This window comes from Acipenser ruthenus, chromosome 30, assembly GCF_902713425.1.
Source record: "Acipenser ruthenus chromosome 30, fAciRut3.2 maternal haplotype, whole genome shotgun sequence".
In the NCBI taxonomy this organism is placed as follows: Eukaryota; Metazoa; Chordata; class Actinopteri; order Acipenseriformes; family Acipenseridae; genus Acipenser; species Acipenser ruthenus.
The window spans coordinates 918,408-936,604 of NC_081218.1; the positions used below are offsets into that span (position 1 = coordinate 918,408).

General features: G+C 38.9%; 3 protein-coding genes across 12 annotated transcripts in view; 2 read left to right on the forward strand and 1 right to left on the reverse strand.

Moving 5' to 3' along the window:
* Window positions 1–313: 313 nt before the first annotated feature.
* LOC117397999 (biogenesis of lysosome-related organelles complex 1 subunit 3-like) lies at window positions 314–2,967 on the reverse strand. Of its 2 annotated transcripts, none has more exons than XM_033996983.3 (2): window positions 2,882–2,967; window positions 314–1,732 (listed from the first exon to the last, which is right to left on the reverse strand). In XM_033996983.3, the coding sequence occupies exon 2, from the start codon at window positions 1,722–1,724 to the stop codon at window positions 1,140–1,142; it is 585 nt and encodes a 194-aa protein (XP_033852874.3). In that variant the 5' UTR covers window positions 1,725–1,732; window positions 2,882–2,967; the 3' UTR covers window positions 314–1,139. The 2 variants fall into 2 exon arrangements, with proteins under 2 accessions (XP_033852874.3, XP_058861002.1); XM_059005019.1 differs by lacking the exon at window positions 2,882–2,967 and adding an exon at window positions 2,750–2,872.
* A 57-nt stretch (window positions 2,968–3,024) lies between these two features.
* LOC117395531 (uncharacterized) lies at window positions 3,025–8,038 on the forward strand. 4 transcript variants are annotated; one of them, XM_033994502.3, is made up of 4 exons: window positions 3,025–3,122; window positions 4,409–4,857; window positions 6,012–6,284; window positions 6,465–8,038. In XM_033994502.3, the coding sequence occupies exons 2-4, from the start codon at window positions 4,452–4,454 to the stop codon at window positions 6,941–6,943; spliced, it is 1,158 nt and encodes a 385-aa protein (XP_033850393.3). In that variant the 5' UTR covers window positions 3,025–3,122; window positions 4,409–4,451; the 3' UTR covers window positions 6,944–8,038. The 4 variants fall into 4 exon arrangements, with proteins under 4 accessions (XP_033850393.3, XP_033850403.3, XP_058860621.1 ...); XM_033994512.3 differs by having other exon boundaries at window positions 3,036–3,104; XM_059004638.1 differs by lacking the exon at window positions 3,025–3,122 and adding an exon at window positions 3,182–3,312.
* A 65-nt stretch (window positions 8,039–8,103) lies between these two features.
* The window catches only part of LOC117396506 (trafficking protein particle complex subunit 6b-like), a 30,399-nt gene continuing 20,305 nt past the window's right edge, over window positions 8,104–18,197 (forward strand). For 4 of the 6 annotated variants that reach the window (XR_004661600.2, XR_004543740.3, XR_004543739.3 and 1 more), the window contains exons 1-6: window positions 8,104–9,610; window positions 10,628–10,725; window positions 10,936–11,003; window positions 11,451–11,568; window positions 11,657–11,740; window positions 12,560–12,653. Coding sequence is in view for 3 of the 6 variants with exons in the window: in XM_033994755.3 (XP_033850646.1) it covers window positions 10,639–10,725; window positions 10,936–11,003; window positions 11,451–11,568; window positions 11,657–11,740; window positions 12,560–12,653 (451 nt within the window). In the remaining 3 variants the exon portion in view is untranslated. Of the gene's footprint in view, window positions 9,611–10,627; window positions 10,726–10,935; window positions 11,004–11,450; window positions 11,569–11,656; window positions 11,741–12,559; window positions 12,654–13,141; window positions 17,610–18,197 lie in introns of those variants that run through there. The other 2 variants (XM_033994754.3, XM_033994753.3) reach the window with 2 other exon arrangements.

Below are 18,197 nucleotides of genomic sequence, written 5' to 3' on the forward strand. Positions count from 1 at the left end.
TTTAAAGTCATTAAAATAAGGCCTTCCCTGGTGTTTTTCATATTTTTCTAGACAGAAATACACCAACAAGACTTGTTTTCACTGTTAAATGATTTTCAGAACTTTGGTACACAAATGCTCTGTTGGAATAATGGGACCAGGCAGGTACTAAATCAACTAAATAGCTTGATGCACCCACACACCATGACACGATTCTGGCAGGTGGGCGATCTTAAAGTTCTGTTCTAAAACAGAATTCAACCTGACACCTTGTTGCCCTAACATATGTCTGCTTAGCAAGCCCCACACATTGTTAGATTACAAAAGCAATAACTATAGTAACAGAGAATGCATTTCTCTTTAATTCGAGGAATGGCAAATACATTATTTATTAGTCAAATGACATGCCTACAGAACAAATTAATCTCAATTATTTCTTTGTAGTCCTGAAGGTTTTAATATGCATTTCCCTTCCCTTTGTTAGCTACCACCTATTTCAATGCTGTATCCAAACCTTCTTCATGTTGGTTTAAAAATGTAAAAGCCAAACCAGCTATAACTTCAAGGCACATTGATTGAAACTACAGACAACTGTGTACCTTGCTAAAAACTATACCTGCCTCCTGATTTATTTTCCCCACTTGGAAGCCTGTTATCTCCTCGTACACTTGATGTGTCCAATAGTTATCACTTAGATATTCCATAAAGGGTAACATCAAATAAAAACAGTAAACTGCATATTTAAAAAAAAAAAAACAACAACTTTTTAATAGTACATTTTAAGTATAAATATAACGTACCACATACATGTTTTTTTCACGTTTACTGGACCCGTCTACCAAATTGGATTTGACATTGCCCTAAATTAGAGATTACAGACTAGAGATTGATCTCTTGATGGGATTCCTGCAACACAATTGCAAACAGCCTACCAGAAATGGGGAAAGTAGGTGGGACAGTAGCAAAGGTAGTCATGTAGGTAGGCTTCTCCAACACACTGGTCATCAGAGTGCATCAGCAATGGCAAATCAAACGGGAAGTGGTCAGATGGTGGTCTTTACTAGTTGAGTCACTACTGTTGTCACGCTTTAACCAAACATGTTTTCAAATCAAATGTTTGACCTTATAACATAAAACAGCAATTGGTGCATGCAAATGATTTAATTGGCTTGTGAGCTTGCGGGAGTTTTAATTTCGGGCAGCAGGTTGCAGCTGGTTATGATGTCCATTTTCTCAGAGACAGACTTGAGGTCATCCAGAATGAGCCGGACGCTGTGTGAAGCGTTGATGATACCGTTCTGGGAGTTGTTGAGGAGGTCGGTACTCATGCGGATCTCTCTGGAAGCATTCTGATAGACCTGCTTCACTGTGGTCGTGACGTCGCAGTACAGGTGGGAGTTGCTCTCCTGCAGTTTTTGCTGCAGCAAGGTGGTGCAGCCGCAGCGGCGGCTGCCTTGTTCAAGTCTCAACGCTGGCTTTTCTTCGGTGACGGCTGTGGAGTCTGCAGGCCTCCTGATTACTCTCAGTGGTGGCAGGCCCTTATGGGGTGGCTGCTGGAGTTCCTTCTCTACCCCCAGACTTGTCACTTGCTCCGTCTCCTCATCGCTATCCGTTTCGGAAGCCTCTCCCAGCACTTTAAGGCCAGATGGCGGAGCTGAGGGAAGGGAGGTGCTGTAAACCTCTTCGTCTGAATCTGTCTCTGATGCCTCCCCCTGCACTATGGTCTGGTATTTCTCGCTGGCCATTGCCTCGTCTGCACAAAATGAAAAACAGTCCGTGTAATGTTTGTTGTCATTGCAAACTATTTAGAGCTATTTAAATAGTAAGTAGCGGGGTTCTGAAAAATATAGCGTGTTGCTGTTTAAATAAAAGGTCTGTTTAAATAACAGACCTGTAATTTTTTAATTTCATTGACTCCACCCTGACAACTTTTTACAATTATAATTTTAAAGTCTTTTTCAAAGCTCTTTTTAAAATGTCCGCTCTAGTGTACTAGGGCTTGAGATCTGTCCTCTAAATCACTGCAGGGGGAAAAAAAGTGCTCTGGCTTTTCTGTTCTGTACTACATCATGGATCGTTATTGCTGTGTAACCTCTTTGATAATGTGGGCAATAATCCTTACACTATCAGTGCACCTCAAGCGGCCGTTTTGGAAAGAGCTTTGAAACAGACTTTTAAGTTAAAAGCGTAAAAAGTTGTCAGGATGTTAACAATGAAAATACAAGTTACAGGTACGGTATTTAAACAGTTGTAGCAACAAGTGGGGACGTGAAACGGTATACTTTTCGGAACCCCGCTACTTACTCTTTAAAGATAATAAGAGTACTTGCTTTATTTGAATTGCATTGCGACTTAAAGGGGCAGCTTTGTACGGATTTGTATGTGCGTCTGTGCCCTAAAGGACTGCACAACTAATAAGGTGGTTATGTAGCTCCGTGTTCAGCGGAACAGTTTGGGACAGTTCAGGCGTTTCAACTCGCAACCCAATGCATTCTGGTAAGCGTAGTCCTGCTTCTCTTAAAGGTAAGCATGGTACCTGAGACAGGTAAAACGTACCAGAATGCATTGGGTTGCGAGTTGAAAATCCTGAACTGTCCCGCTGAACACAGAGCCATTATGGTCACCTTAGGAGAATATCTGAATCACAGTGACGATTTTCTGATTTGCACACCCAAAAGTAATGACAGACAGACAAGGGGGGGGGGGGGAAAGTAAAACGTTCACAAATTAGAAATATTCAGTGTATAATGTTCTCATGATTAAATATCACCTCTGTAGTTGTGCCTGCACTGACTGCTGATGTTAGCCGTCTTCATAATAATATTTAAAAAGTAGGTAAGCATAAAAGGCGTACTTTATAAACAGAGGATTGCAGTTATACAATGAAAATACGTGATTGTACCTTTATTCCCAAAGTCCCTGGAGTTTACAGCGGTCAGCCAAAATCATATGACAAGGAAGCGAGAAGAGTCATATGATAGTTAACAGCCAACTAGCGGATAATGTACAAACACGTGATAAGAGTCAAGTAAACACGTTTCAATCACGTGATAAATGTTCCAAGCAGCTGCCTGTTTGACGCAAGCGCAACACCAGCTTGGTGCGTAAAGTGTTGAAGCCGGAATGTGAGTCTTATAATAACAGTAAGCGTTTTAAACTTATTTAAACGCTGTGCAGTAAGTTAAGACAATGCATTGATTTTGTGCGGTGTACAGTGCATGATATTATAAGCTGCATACATTCCCACAAGCAAATCAATTGTAGCAGGATATTACTGAACCGTTTGTTGTTAAAAACTATAATGGTAATCTTTGTGCAAAAGGGTCTTAAAAGGTAAAAAAAAAAAAAAAAAGTGACGCGATTGCTATTATTATTATTATTATTATTATTATTATTATTATTTAACTGAACAACATATTTAGCAGAGGTGTGGAATTAGTAACAATCTAGAGAGGGAAAAAAAACGTTGGAATTCATAATAAACAAATATGTGTACTTATAATCTATAATGCTATAATTTGGTATTTGATGTATGGGGTGCAATTGACACATTGTCTTCCTGCAATTGCAGTGTTAAGCATAGGTGTGTTGTAATACAATTGGTAATACCCCTGACATTTTATTTCTGTAACAGTTCCATGAGCAGTTCCAGTACTGAACAGAGTTTAAAAGAAAAATGCTGATGATCTAAATGATTTATCAAATGAAATCAAGCCACAGAGTAATTTCTGCTCAGATGGACCAAAAGGTGATTACCTCGCGATTTTTTTTTTTTCTGTAAAACCGTTGAAATATCAAGTTATATTCATTTTATTTGCCTAGGTCATACAAGTAAAACATGGTCAAAAGTCATCAAAATTGACAAACATTTTTTGTTAACCCGTTACAGATTAGCTTCTCCTCAAATGAGGACAATGGCAATTAATAGTGTAAACAGCCCTTCTTTTGCATGCACCAGCCCTGGCACCTTTTTCTCAATCATGATTAATATATTATCAACCATACCTCGAGGAAACACCTCCCCAACATTTGGTCCACTTCAGCACTCTTGACCCTCTTTTTTTTTTTTTTTTTTGCATGGTGGTCCGCTATAGTTTAAACCAAAGAAAGGGTTAAAATATTTAGTTCAAATATTGCTGATTGGAAAGAACAAAAAACAGTTTTTTTTTTTAATGAGATGCAAAAACAGAAAGAGCTACTTTGTAGAAAAGGAAATGTAGGGGACACAGCTAAAGCCCTGGGTGCCTGGTATCATCTAAAATATATCAGAAGCAGACTGACACAGTTCAGTAACTGAGAATCTTACATTGTACTAAATTCTAGGTGTGTAGCCCTAAAGAGATATCCTGGATCAGAGTTTGGCGCCTGAAAACTGGATGAGGTTACTAGTTTGCTAACTGCAATTTTCCATTTTCTTTTTACTCCAAAGCTCCGTGTGAGAAGCCACAGCCAGTGCCCGAAGCACAAGCGCCATGGAGAACGGCGAGAAGAGACAGAATAAGTGGTGGTCAGAGGGAGATACTTTTGCACTGTTGGCCCTCATTGAAGAACTCGGTCTGGTTCGAGAGCTGGATAAAAAACGCCAGCGCAACGACTCCCATTTCAAGCGGCTGAGGTACACCCTGGCCAAACGCAACATCGATTTCACCGTCAACCAAATCCGCAACCGCTGGAAGAGCCTGAAACACAAATACCGCAAGATCAAGGCTGTGGGCTACCGGAGCGGCGCGGCCAAACTCTCAGCAATCGAGTCTTTCCGCTACTTTAAGAAGCTGGATCGCATGCTGGCCAGGAGACCCAAACCGACTACCCCACCCCATTTGGGATGCGACAACCTCGTCGTGCTTTCTGCCTCTGAGCTTGAGGATCACACAGACAGTACGTTTTTATAAGCTGATGGCATATAAAAGCAGACAAAGCCACTGAAAACACCTTTCATAAAACTAGTAGTATAGGGTGTTGGGTAAGACTTTACATTGTGTCTGTAATTGCTGTGTATTTACATAGTAGTTACTTAGTAAATCTACATAGTAGCTGCTTTGTAAATGGATGTGCACTTACACATAATTGCAATGTTTTTATGCACAGTTACAATGTGTAAATTATTTTGCATGATATAACCCTAAGTACATTTTATTATTATTATTATTTATTTCTTCGCAGACGCCCTTATCCAGGGCGACTTACAATTGTTACAAGATATCGCATTATATTTATATACAATTACCCATTTATACAGTTGGGTTTTTAACTGGAGCAATCTAGGTAAAGTACCTTGCTCAAGGGTACAGCAGCAGTGTCCCCCACCTGGGATTGAACCCACGACCCTCCGGTCAAGAGTCCAGAGCCCTAACCACTACTCCACACTGCTGCCTAATATGGAGCCTATGCCTATGCCAATGCATAATAACATTGCAATTATGTGTAAGTGCACATCCATTTACAAAGTAGCTACTATACATACACAGTAATTAGAGACACCTAATTTACAGTGTTAGTGGGTGTTGTGGAGCAATTCTGGAACACCACAGTTTTGACTTCACTGTCTTCAAGGATGTATTTTATTTTATCAATTTCTCTGTATACCTTAGGGACTTCAAAATATACAGTATATCAGTTATTAAATACATCATTTTGCACAGTAAAGCAGGGAGTAGCTGCAGAAGGCAACATCTTCAGTACAACAAGATTATTATTATTATTATTTATTTCTTAGCAGACGCCCTTATCCAGGGCGACTTACAATTTATTTTTTACATACAATTGCCCATTTATACAGTTGGGTTTTTACTGGAGCAATCTAGGTAAAGTACCTTGCTCAAGGGTACAGCAGCAGTGTCCCCTACCGGTCAAGAGTCCAGAGCCCTAACCACTACTCCACACTGCTGCCCCAACAACAAGACCCCCTACATGCAACCTAGTAACATTTCATGGGTACCATTTCTTCAATGATTGGCACAGAAGTTTTGCAGGTGTTTCAAATGGTTCCTCCAGTCCAGGTTTACCTGGCAGGTCTTTTCATATCGTCACAGGTGACCCACAGCAACCTTCCACATCGGTAGCCTGGGATCCCCCCACCAATGGTCCAGAGATGGATGTCGATGAGGAGGATGTTAAGGGTCCTCACGCGGTACCCTTGGGTCTCAAGACCCCTCCGTGGGAGAGTGGGGAGGAGATTGTCACCTTGGGGCCTGCAGGGGAATACCTGTACCCTGTCAAGCCTGGGCAGCAACAGCTGTCCCCTGCACAGTCCATAGGGGGTTCCACTGGACCCCACTGCACCAGTTCCACACCCAATTCGCTTGGTAAGTCAGTGTTTCAGATTTTGGTATAAGGTTTCTGTTTACTCATTTATTTGTTCCCAATACCCACATTACATTCAACATTGAACGTTATTGTTTAGATACAATACATGCCACTTTTGCTACACTTTTGGCCCTAGCTGTATATTGCAAAGGGTGTTGTCATTTGTTTTCTCCCTGTAGGTGGCGCTGAAGACACCAGCACCCTAATCCTCCAGCAGCTGACCTTACTGAACCACCAGTTGGAAGAACAGATGGCCGAGCAGCGGGCCTTCCATTGCAGTGTGCTGGGAATGCTGGACCGGCAAATCGAGTTACTGCAGCAGCTCTCCAGCAATACCAGGGCGCCACACCGGGGCGAGGGAGAGGGCTTCCCCAGTGAGCAGGTCCACGGTGCCTTGGTTCACATCATGAGGGGTGTGGAGCAGGCTAGGGCCAAGGGACTAGTGGAGAGCCCGTCCAGACGGCTCCCCCTTGAGGCAGCTCTGCCTGCCTGGTCTGTGCCCCTGCTGGAGCTGAACCAAGGCTCCTTTTCCTCCTCAGCATTATCCTCGACCAATGAGAACTCGTCCAGTGCTGTGACATCACATGGAGGGAAGGCGGAACCTTCGCACATAGCAGATCAACCCTCCCATGCTCCTAAAAACTGCCAGCACAAATGAGAATGCAGCAGAGAAATAGGAGCAGTCAAGCATATATAAGTATGGTGTTTTAGGATTTTACCATGTAGTATAGCCTGATTTCTACCTCCCCACCCTCAAATGGATGCATAGTCCATAGTGGAGGTGTACCACTTAATGAAACTTGGTAAGGACATCCTTTAGTTATTGAGACTGTCAAAATCTAGGGGGTATTAGTCAGCACCATCGCAGCATTGTTGGGTGTAAACGACACTATTCGTTCAGCCTTGCAGCAATTTTAAACCCTAAGAATGTATCTATATAGTATTGTTCAAAAGTTTGGAAGCAGCAAATGATTTACAGCAAGACTAGGGTTGGGGATTGCATTGTCCATTTTTCCTCCTCTTTAAAAAATATGCTAAATATTATAATGAGGAAAACATCTCACAAGGGGATGGGGAGTTTGTTGCCGGATAACTTCACTCCAACTACTTGCTCACTAAATATCTTGTTATCCCTAAATAGAAAATGGTCTTACTCTAAAAAATATGCTAAGGATTTGAATCCAGTTAGAGGTAGAAATTGCACTATATTGGGTAAAACTTAAAAATGCTCTTCTTATGAAGATTGTACAATGGACTTTGCAAAAGTAACACAGCAACTTAGAAACTGATAAACAATCTCTTTTCATCCAGCCAGGGTTGGCGACAGCACCCGGGCAACCTGGGCAAGCGACCAGGGCCCCATAGCCAGAGGGGGGCCCACACACATACAGAAATGAAATTGCAAATATGAGTCAATATACTATTTCTGTGCCAGCTATCATAATCAAGCAGTCTTTAGGGCTAGAAACATTTAGTTTTCACTAAACTAAACTAAACTAAACTGTATGCGTGCAGCGCAGTAAAACTTTTCAGATCTCCCCTTTTTTCTCTTTTCCTGCTTGTGTCCCGTTCACTTAGTCCCGCCTCTTCTCACTCCCTATTGGCTTCTGCCTCCCCAGTTCTTCGAAAATACGAAAGCTATTGGCTGATCTTGACATACAATTATACAAATGTGCCAATTAAAGACATTCTAAAATTGGCACGTTTACTCTCCAACAATCAAGACTTTCATTTGACAAGCGCTTTGTCGAGCCTCATGGGGTGGGGGTGGGGGTGGGGGTGGGGGTAGGGGTAGGGGTAGGGGTAGGTAGGGAGGGTGGTCACTGGAGGTCTATTGCCTGGGGCCCTGGGCCTCTCTCAAGCAGAGATTGACAGTTGTGTCGCACAGTGACTATACCACACAGAAGATTTGATATTCTAATTTGCTGCTGTATAAATGACTGTCCATTCTTCTTGCATACAGCAATGTTATGTTTGAAAGGCGTTAGGATGTGCTGTCTTTCCATTTTAGGCCAACCCAATATCCTGCTGTGGTGTTGCCATTTTGTAACGTTCACAAAGTGTGCCACAAAAGCAGACTTGCACAGCGACTTAATAAATGAAGGTGGAGTACCAATGCGAACGCACACACACACAGAAAAAAAAAAAAAAAAAAAATTGTTTTATCCATCAGCAACTGGAATCAAGTTGGTTTGATATCATTTCCACCCGTGCCTGATTGTAACCAGTGCCAACTGCCCTAGACTTTTCATGCCCACTAAATTCACAGGGATGTTATCCACTGATATCAGAGATATTGCTTTCAATGTTACAGCCTGTTTTAACATCCCGGTTAATTTCACCAAATCACTAGAAACTGAAGTCTATAAGATGGGATTTTTGCTTATGTGTGACGGCCAAAGATTAAATGTTTACTATGGAAGTTGTCATTAAGAACCCATGTCCTTATATGACAGGAAAACAGCTGGTTTCACAGCCCACTGAAAGCACTGATGTTGGAGTACACTAAATACGACTGGTTTCATAGATCTTAATTAGGACTTGGACTATGTGATGTTACCTTAGGTAAGGTAGTATGAAATATATTACTTAGGCTGAATATGAGTTTTCTTTATCCTTTGCACCACTTAAAAACAAACTACAATAGTGTTGTCATTTCTGTATACTTCACAATACTAATGAAAATAAAATTATTTTTCTACATATGAGGCAGCAGGTGTGAATCTTATATTTCAAATTGTTAATTAGGCCTTAGGTTTAAAAAAATCATTTAATTAGTCTGTGTAAAGGGTGGATACACAGCATTTGGACAAAACAATAGAAACACCTGCCATAGCATTGTCAATACTGAGTGCAGGGGCATTGTGGGTCGACAGGATTTAGAGTTGCAAGTTTGTAAGGAGTTTAAAAAAAAAAAAAAACTTCCGGAGAGATACATGCCAATTTCTTAAGGTGTAAAAGCCTTTAATTCCTTTAGACAGACCGTAATGTAAATCTGACAACTTAACGCTGTTAGCCTTCAAACTCAAATACTCCAGTAGCAATTAGTCATCTTATGTGCAGAAAATTCCGTTTAAATTGATCACACAAAATATAATAAAGATCAGCTCCAGTGTCTAGAAAAGGGTCCATATTATTAAAACATATCCATGTTTGTGTTAAAAGATAGCTATACAGCGTTAAAAAAAAAAAACACACAAAAACTTAATTTTAATAGGACAGGAAAGCAGCATCGCATTATTAGCATCAAACGTTCGTTTCGAAGTGAAGATTGTCCTTCTGCGGAGTCTGTCACCAGGAAGTAGACAGTCCGAGGAGCAACCAGGTAAATATGTTTTTATTTATTTATTTTTTGTTCTTCTTTTGTGACGAGTTTAATACCTGGCTAAGTTCAGTACGTTTACGAATTACACTTTCTTGTTACAAAAGTATGCATTTTTAAGCGTAGTTTTGTGTTCAGCAACCAGTTTTTCAAGTACACCACAAGACATGTAAACACGACGTGGTAAAGTCAAAGGGTTATGTTTTGATTTTAATTACCAAGTGAAAATGATACGTGTTTTTTTTTTTTTTTTTTTTTTTCAGCAGTATTGCTTCTGAATGTGACTGATAACCTCTGCCTGACAGAGCGTGTTGAATACCAAAATGTTTTGTTTAAAAAAAATATATATATATATACATCAAAATTTTGAATACCTTACTCCTGTGGAGTCTGGTTTGTAGTCACACTGAAATTCAATTAAATTTTTTGCCTTATTTCAATAACGTAATACTTTTACTCAAAACTTCCCTTGCATAGTAACATTTAATGAAACACAATTAACATATGAACAAGCCACTAGTCTGAGCCTGCCCTGAGGGAAAGTTCAGCAATGACCAGCACTGATGTATGCTGGTCAGAGCTGGTGGTTTGCTGGTTTTCAATGTCAGCTAGTCCAGGGATTTATAATGGACCTATATTTTCTTGGGAGTGTTAAATTCTAAAGACTATTTGTTGTCTATTCTCCAGAATGATTTGCTGTAACCTTGTTTGGGGTTTGATGCTGGGTGTCCAGTACGATGCTAACAATACATACCGGTGTAGTGTTAGAAGGTGGTACATTTTCAGAATGTGGTATGCGTACCGAAACTCGACCCATGTAACGTTAGAAAATGGTACATTGTCAGATTTTGGTACAGGTGCAATCAATTGCGATCTGATGAATGTTTTCCTATTGTCAAACAGAGGTACATAAACAAATAATGTGTTTAGTTACCGACAGTACAGTAGTTAGTACTGGTGTGTATTCTGCCGAATACAGTTCTAGTATTTTGTGATGTAAGGTCGGTACTGTGTTTGTAGCTTCCACAGTGATGGCAGACAAGTCGCTTTTTGAGTTTCTCCACATGGAGATGGTGGCCTATGTTTACAAACATCAAAACGGGGACAACAATAACCAGGTAGGTTAAAGTTTAATATTAAAAACTACCCAACTTGCTAATATATTGTGCTGGTATTTGGAAAGTTATGTTCTTCTTGTGCTTAACTGTTCACTTGTGTTACTGTTCTTTCAAAATCAGATTAAATAGTATTTAATAATAATGATTAGAAACAATCAACATCTCTCAAACTTTTTGAATATCGTACTACATTTTTGTTATTTTTCTCAGGAAAGGGGAAGCTCCTTATCAACTTTGGAAGGCATGGGTTTCCGAGTAGGACAAGGACTTATTGAAAGGTGTGCAAGAAAAATATCATTACATTCTTGGGTATACCTGGGTTTAGGGTTACCACATGACTCCATGTACACTAGGACAGTTTGGGACAGTTTCGGCTTTTCAGCTCACACCCCGATGTATTCTGGTAAGTGTAGTCCTGCTGTGAAAGGTAGCTGAGACAGGGAAAACATTAGGGTGGTGTGAATTGAAAAGCCTGAGCTGCACACATGGAGTCATATGGTAACCCTACCTGGGGTATAATATGTAACCTCTACAAGAAGTTATGCAAGCAAACAAAAGCCTACTAACCTTTTTTTTTAAATTTAAAGAGTTTGGTTGTAATACAAAAAGGAAGAGGCCATTCAGTCAAGATTTGTGATACTCCAGACCTAATTGCTTGCTGTTTAATCAACACTGGCAGCATTTCAAATGTGACTCCCCCCACCCCCACCCCCACCCATATCTAGGTTCACTAAAGACACCCCGTCTTTCAAAGACGACTTGGACGTTGTGAAGTTTCTCTGTAAAGATCTGTGGATAAACCTCTTCAGGAAACAGATTGATAACCTGCGGACGAACCATCAGGTACACCTGCTTGTTGTGGGCAAAACATTTAATTTAATTGACAAACAGCTACTTCCATTTAAGTAATGTGTTTCCACTTTTTTTACAGGGTACCTATGTGTTACAAGATAACAAATTCAGTCTCCTGACACAGTTCTCCAACAGCAAGCAATACATGGAGGAAGCCCCTAAGGTAAGAGATGTCTTCTTTTTTCCGTTGTTGTTCCATTTATTAAAAGGAACAAAAATACTTCATTGATCACAGCCTTTCTGCAAGATGTTAACTGTGCCACTGTATCTGTAAGATTTACAAGAAACTTGATTGGATCAGCCTATACCCAGATAAGCCCCCAGATGTTTTAGTACTTTTACAGTACCAGTGAATACACCTGGATTGCATCAACATATTTTAAGGGGTTACCCCAGGATAATCATGGATAGGTGGTTGATGCAATACAGGAATATTCCCCAGTGCTGTAAAATACTATAAAATAGCTGTAGCTTATCCTGCCAGTATAAGAAAAAATCCAGGTTGATCCAAAGAAACATTTTAGCATGTGCCTTCGTCGTGGTTTACTGGGACGTCCTCCTACGGCGAATGTCCGCTACCAACATGCACACACTCGTTCCGTTTATCGGTTCATCACTTATAACGTGCCAAAAAGGCATTCGAAGGAGAAAGACAAAAAACGGTATGCCTCCTCTTTTTGACAAATGAAAGATCAAGGGTCCTATTCAGCTGATCTAAACAGTATGAATAGTGCCACTTAGGACCAAGGTTATGAAAATCAGACATCTGACCGTGCGTGTGAGTCTCTTCAGTGCATTTCTTTCTTTAGCGCTATACACGGTGCCAGAAAAAGTGCTATTTTGTGCGGTGTTTAACTCTGCCAGCGTTTAGCTCAGTTGATTAAACCCGCACGTCTTATTACGTCAGTTGTGTCAATTAACATGCGGACCAAGCTATTCTGTAACTATTAATCGTTTGTCGTTTTCTTTCTTCCCTTGCCAGTACTTGGCGTACACGTGTGGCATGGTGAGAGGTGCCCTGTCAAACCTGGGCATTGACAGCGTTGTGACTGCAGAGGTCTCTGTCATGCCAGCCTGTAAGTCACCACAGTTGCTTCTCTGTAAAGGCTTTAAATCCTAAACTTAGCCATCAGGAATACAGTCGTTGCAGTTGAATTAATGGGGCATTTGTTGACCGTTTACCCCACCCAGACCTCTTGCATACTGAATTTCTTTATATCCCTGAATTGGTATTTATCCCAGTTTCAAATGCATGCTTTTTAATGGGCCATCTATCTATTGCAGTGGTACCCCCCCTCAAACAGTGCCAATGCAGAACAACTGTGTTGTATATTTACCTTTTAAAAAAGGTGTTTCTTGTTATATCATTTTATGTAGGTCTTTGCATTCTGCAATGCAGGTTGCCAATAATCTCAACAATAACAAAGATGTTATTTTATTACTGTTTTTATTTCATTTGTTTTAGATGAGTGTTGATGAGTAAAGTGCTAAACTGCAGCCCCAAAGGCACGCATGTTGAAGTGTATTAAAGCATTGCTTCTTTCTTTTGTTTGTTTTTTTACAGGTAAATTTCAGGTCGTGATTCAGAGGTCCTAAAAGTCAGATTGTGCCTAGAAAGTTGGTTTACTTTAAAAGAGCACCTTTGGCCAACGGCTGTCTTTTGTAGCTAGTTTTACTTTGCACACCAGTTACAGGGGTACAGCAAAATGAGACAAAACAGTGTCAATAGTAGCAGTAAGGTCGGCATTGATTTGCATGAGTCTTCAAGGTGTTTAAATTGTTCTGACCATCTCGGCTCTCTACAAATAGTGTCTTTCCCCTCGTGAGTGACATCGAATCACAACAAAGGGATGCATCTTTTAAACATGTCTATAGAGATACCGTTTCCATAACAATGATTCGCCCAATATTATGTGCTACATACTGCAGGTGTTTTGCATTTTTCTTTGTCCAGCCCTTGTAAGTTCATGTTAAAGATGAGTCTTAGATAATAAAGAACCTAAAAAACCAAAAGCGCTGGCAACAGCCATTGGAAATAATAATTCATCACACAATGTATTCCAATAACCATTTCTCTTTAAAGCCTCATTATAGAAGCATTGGACAGGTATTCTAATATTCTGTTTTGAAATGTAGACAAATATGACCGTGTTCCAGAACATTCGTATAACAGAATGTTTCAAATATATGTATTATGCAAACACATCCTCAGGGCCACGTCATAATGATATTTAGCACTGATGCCTGCTACTGAAGACAGCAATCAGCCATAATCTGAAAACACTAAACAAAGAGTGCTAATGAAACATACTGGGGTCGATTTTAATGATCTCATAAGTGGAGTTTCTTTATTCACTGTGTTTTTCTTTAGAGATGTTAATATAGAGGTAAAAAAAAAAGTTTAAATTAATAAAATTGAATAAGGTGTTTTGCTACAGTTTATAAAATCTATTGCTGTGTCTTTAAAATTGAATAGACTTCAAAGTAAAAATAAGCAGGGGGGGCATAGGACTCTCTGTCTATCTATCTATACAAAATATTTCCTATCGCTTCGTATAACAGTGTACCATGTTGTGTGCAATCATTGCACATTATTGGAAAAGCTGTATTGGAACACTAACTAAAGAACAATTAATGTAAGGTAATAAACATAACTGCTTAGAATGTGCTTTGTATGGTTTGTGTTTAATGTAGTACAGTCAGAAGCCCAAGTTTCAGCCTTTGATTTGGAGTATTCCTTCTTTTCATTGAAAACATCTCTGAAGCTGCAATTCTATAGAGAAGTCCCATCCGGTCCACAGATATTAGTGTTCCCCCATTGCTCTGTGCCAGACCAAGCATTGAGGACAATATTGGGTGCGGACCAACGTGGAAGAGAGAGATGACGCTCTTTATTTTTGTACCGTCAAAGCTTTTTGAAAGTTAATACAATCTCTTAGAAATGCATTTCGAGTGCACGGTGATCTGGGGAGCAGTGAAAATGGCTCTCATTTTAAGACCAGGACGAAAATAAATGTTTAACTTAAAAGGTCTTTTAAGTTAAACATTTAAAAAGAATAGCATTTCTGTGTAAGGTGCCAGGATGTTCTATGTACAGCAGGTAATAAATGCTTGTCATAACTTTAACCACTCTAAATACATTTGTATGTCGAGTGGTTTCTTTTAATGTGCGTTAGCTAACCAAAACAGTTTTTGAAATACTAAGCCATTGTGTTTTTTGAACATATTTGAAGTTCCTGACATTCTGTTTTTGTAATAAGGATGATATGTTCTATTGTTTTAAGCCATTTGCTTAATCAATGAGAAGGTGGCTTTGTGCCTTGTTAAAAAGTACATTATAATGTTACAGTAAAAAATGCAGATTGATTTTTCTAAGAGCTGTTTTCCTGTTATATCTTTTTATGCCACCAGGGGACAGTGTAACATACTGGAAACATACAGCTGCCATAGAGTTACACAGGTCTTTGTTTTCTGATAATGCAGGTTGCCAATAATTCCAACAATTACAAAAAAAAGTTTTTATTTTAGATGAGTGTTTTGTATTTCTGAAAGGTGCTTTTTTTAAACAAGTAACCTAACAAGAAAAGCTTTTTTTTTTTTTTTTTTTTAATAGCAAGATGTTATGTGACGTTGATGTGTAGTTCCTGGTGAATTATTGGTACTAACACATGTAATATGTTCTTTATGTCATTGGTAGGGAGGGGTATGTTATTGATTTAATTGTCTCAGTTGACCAGGGGGAGTGGAAAATTAAAATAGGGCTCTTTATGTGCCATGGGTGTGAAAATCAAACATTTAACAGTGCAAGTAAGTGTCTTGCAGTGTATGTCTGAAAGAAAAATGTGATCGATTACATAGTGTATATTTAGATCGCAGCAATGTTTCTTTTGATAGAGTTTATATTTAAGTAATGTAATTTTGAAAAAAACAAACGGTAAAGAATTTTGAGGGGGGAAACAGCCAACAGCAAAACAATAAGAGTTGTGAGGATGTGGTTATGCATTGGTAATTAGACATGGTATTGTGTGTGTATATAGAGGCTTATCGGTCCCTTTTTACAAAAGGTTTTTGTTACTTCTAAGGCATGGCTTTCTGTTTTCGGTTCAGACCTCCACTGTACGCTGTTTTTATGCCAAACTGTTTTCCCTGATGCTGTCTGTCTGCTGTCATGGTTGTCTGAGTGTTAAATAACCCTGTACTGGGTAATTGGAAGAATGTGGTGGTGAAACACTGGATTTTAAAAAGCATACATCTTCAGATATTTTATTCTCTTTAGTTTGTGAGCAAAAATGGAATGTGTGTTACAGTTTCTTCAATGAAATGTGCTTATTAATTAGTTTGTAAAATATAGAGGTTTTTATTTTTTTGTAAAATAAATAGCGTATTAGGTGAAGCTACAATTTTTATGTGTCAGTTTTCATTTGGGGAAATTGATTTCCCTGTACATACAGTTTCTGAACTTAAATCGTGGTTGATCATTTTTTTGCATTACATATGTTTAAAATTGTGAGCTGTACCTTTTAAAAACAATTTAAACAGTGACTGGTACTGCTGTATAACACACCATTGCCCAAGTATGAGTTCTGTGCTCCAGAGTATCATTGTCCTAGTCTCAAAATAAACAACTCGGGGGTTTAATTTAGAAGGGTTATTTATTTTAGACCTGTTAGGGTTTTAATCCTTTATAAAATGGTGTGTTTGCAGTAAACAGCTTCGTATTTGCTGTAATCTAGCCCAGTATCTTCCATCTTCATCAGGTACCACAGTGTTTGTTATGAAAGCATGCTGCTATTTTTAAAAGCAAACTCCAGTACAGGGACTGGACCACTCCCCACCCCACTTTTCTTCTCATTGTTTAAACGCTAAGTGGCTTTTCCCAAAGGAAGTAATTAGTTTCACACAGTTTGCCTCTTTATTCCCTTTACCTAAATAAAAGAAAAACAAGTTTGTCAAGATATGACATAATTGGTTTTAGTTTTTGTAGTCTCTGCTAGAGTGCCTCTCTTCAGCCAGTTTCAAAACTATAATTATTATCCTTCCCCCCCCCCAAAGTCTTGCAAGCGCAACGGTGTGATTTACCAGCCTGATACCCAGGTCGGCGTGCTTTGAAATGACTTGCAGCTTATGAACAGTGCAGCTGAGCTCTGTGATTGGCACAGACAGGGACTAAGTGTGGGACCGTGAGGGAACATTTTGTATCAACTATCTTTTGAAGTAATTTCCTGTTGTGTTTCTTGTTTATCTGTCCTTTGTTTTGTTTGTTTGTTTGCATTTAGGAATAATTGAATGTACACTATTTGTAAAGCAATTGCTTGTCCTTTTTAAAAGCAAGTCTTTGCAGTGAATACAACACAAAGAGCCTAAATCAAGTAACAGATGCACAGGGGGGATCGTTCTTTTCATTGCATCACTGACCAGCCTTAAGTCCAGGGGCAATTATTGCTTCTGCCAAATAAAGTCGGGTAGTTTATTGATTGTATTGTGCAAACGACAGTGTGCAGAAGCATGGGAATGCAAGCCACTGCTCTGCTACCCAGCAGCTGTTCACAGAACTGTTTGCCTGCAATGGGGGGTGGGCAGATAGTGTTCAGCAACAAACAATAGGGATGGTGTTGTTTATAGGCATTGCTCTCAGTCCCTGAGCTGTGTGAGAATCCCTCTCTGTCTATTGTTGTGCAAATAGAAATCTAAACTTCAGTTGTGGAAAAAAGGGGAAGCACAGACACTGTTTGTGCCTCTACATAAATACTCTTTTTACCCTGTTACCAAGAAAGCAATCTGCTCGTCTTTTTTGCAGTTCCTAAAAAGAGGTCCATTCAATTTCCAGTGGGTTTAATGCATTGTGCGCCCACGCTAAAAAGGACATCTATCGCTTTGAATGAACACTTGCTCATAAAAACAAAATCACACAAATAAATTGCTGAATTAATTCTAAAGTCTTAAGCAGATGTAAAGGAATGGCTGGTACATATTTTATTTTCATGACACATATTCAATGTATTACCTTAAGCCTAAATCGTAAGCATATTACAAGTTGTACCAAAATATTATAGTCGAGTTATGGTTAGGCTTTTTGCTTAGGTTTTTTATATTTGATATATATATATATATATATATATATATATATATATATTTTCGTGGACTTTATCTGTGTGTTTTTATTATTATTATTATTATTATTATTATTATTATTATTATTATTTTTTTAGATGGGTGAGTATCAATGCAAATAATTAAAGCTGCAACAATAACAGCAAATTAAATTTGAATGAGAGAAACCTAATTCTAACAAGGTAGAACTTCCTGTACATACATGCTGGAATGACATGGCATTGAAAAATTGCTTTCATGTACAGTGAATACATAAATGATGCCTTATGTGGCAAAATAATAATAAACAATAAGTCTTTCTTTCATTACAGTTAGGTAGGTAGGTTATACAGATGCAATATATACATATATGGTATAATATCTTTCATATATATATATATATATATATATATATATATATATATATATATATATATATATATATATAAAATATATAATCATTTTTTTATTCTACTTTGACAAGCCCTTTCCCCCTCATTTTTTTTCTATGTTTTTGTCTTGCCCTGAAA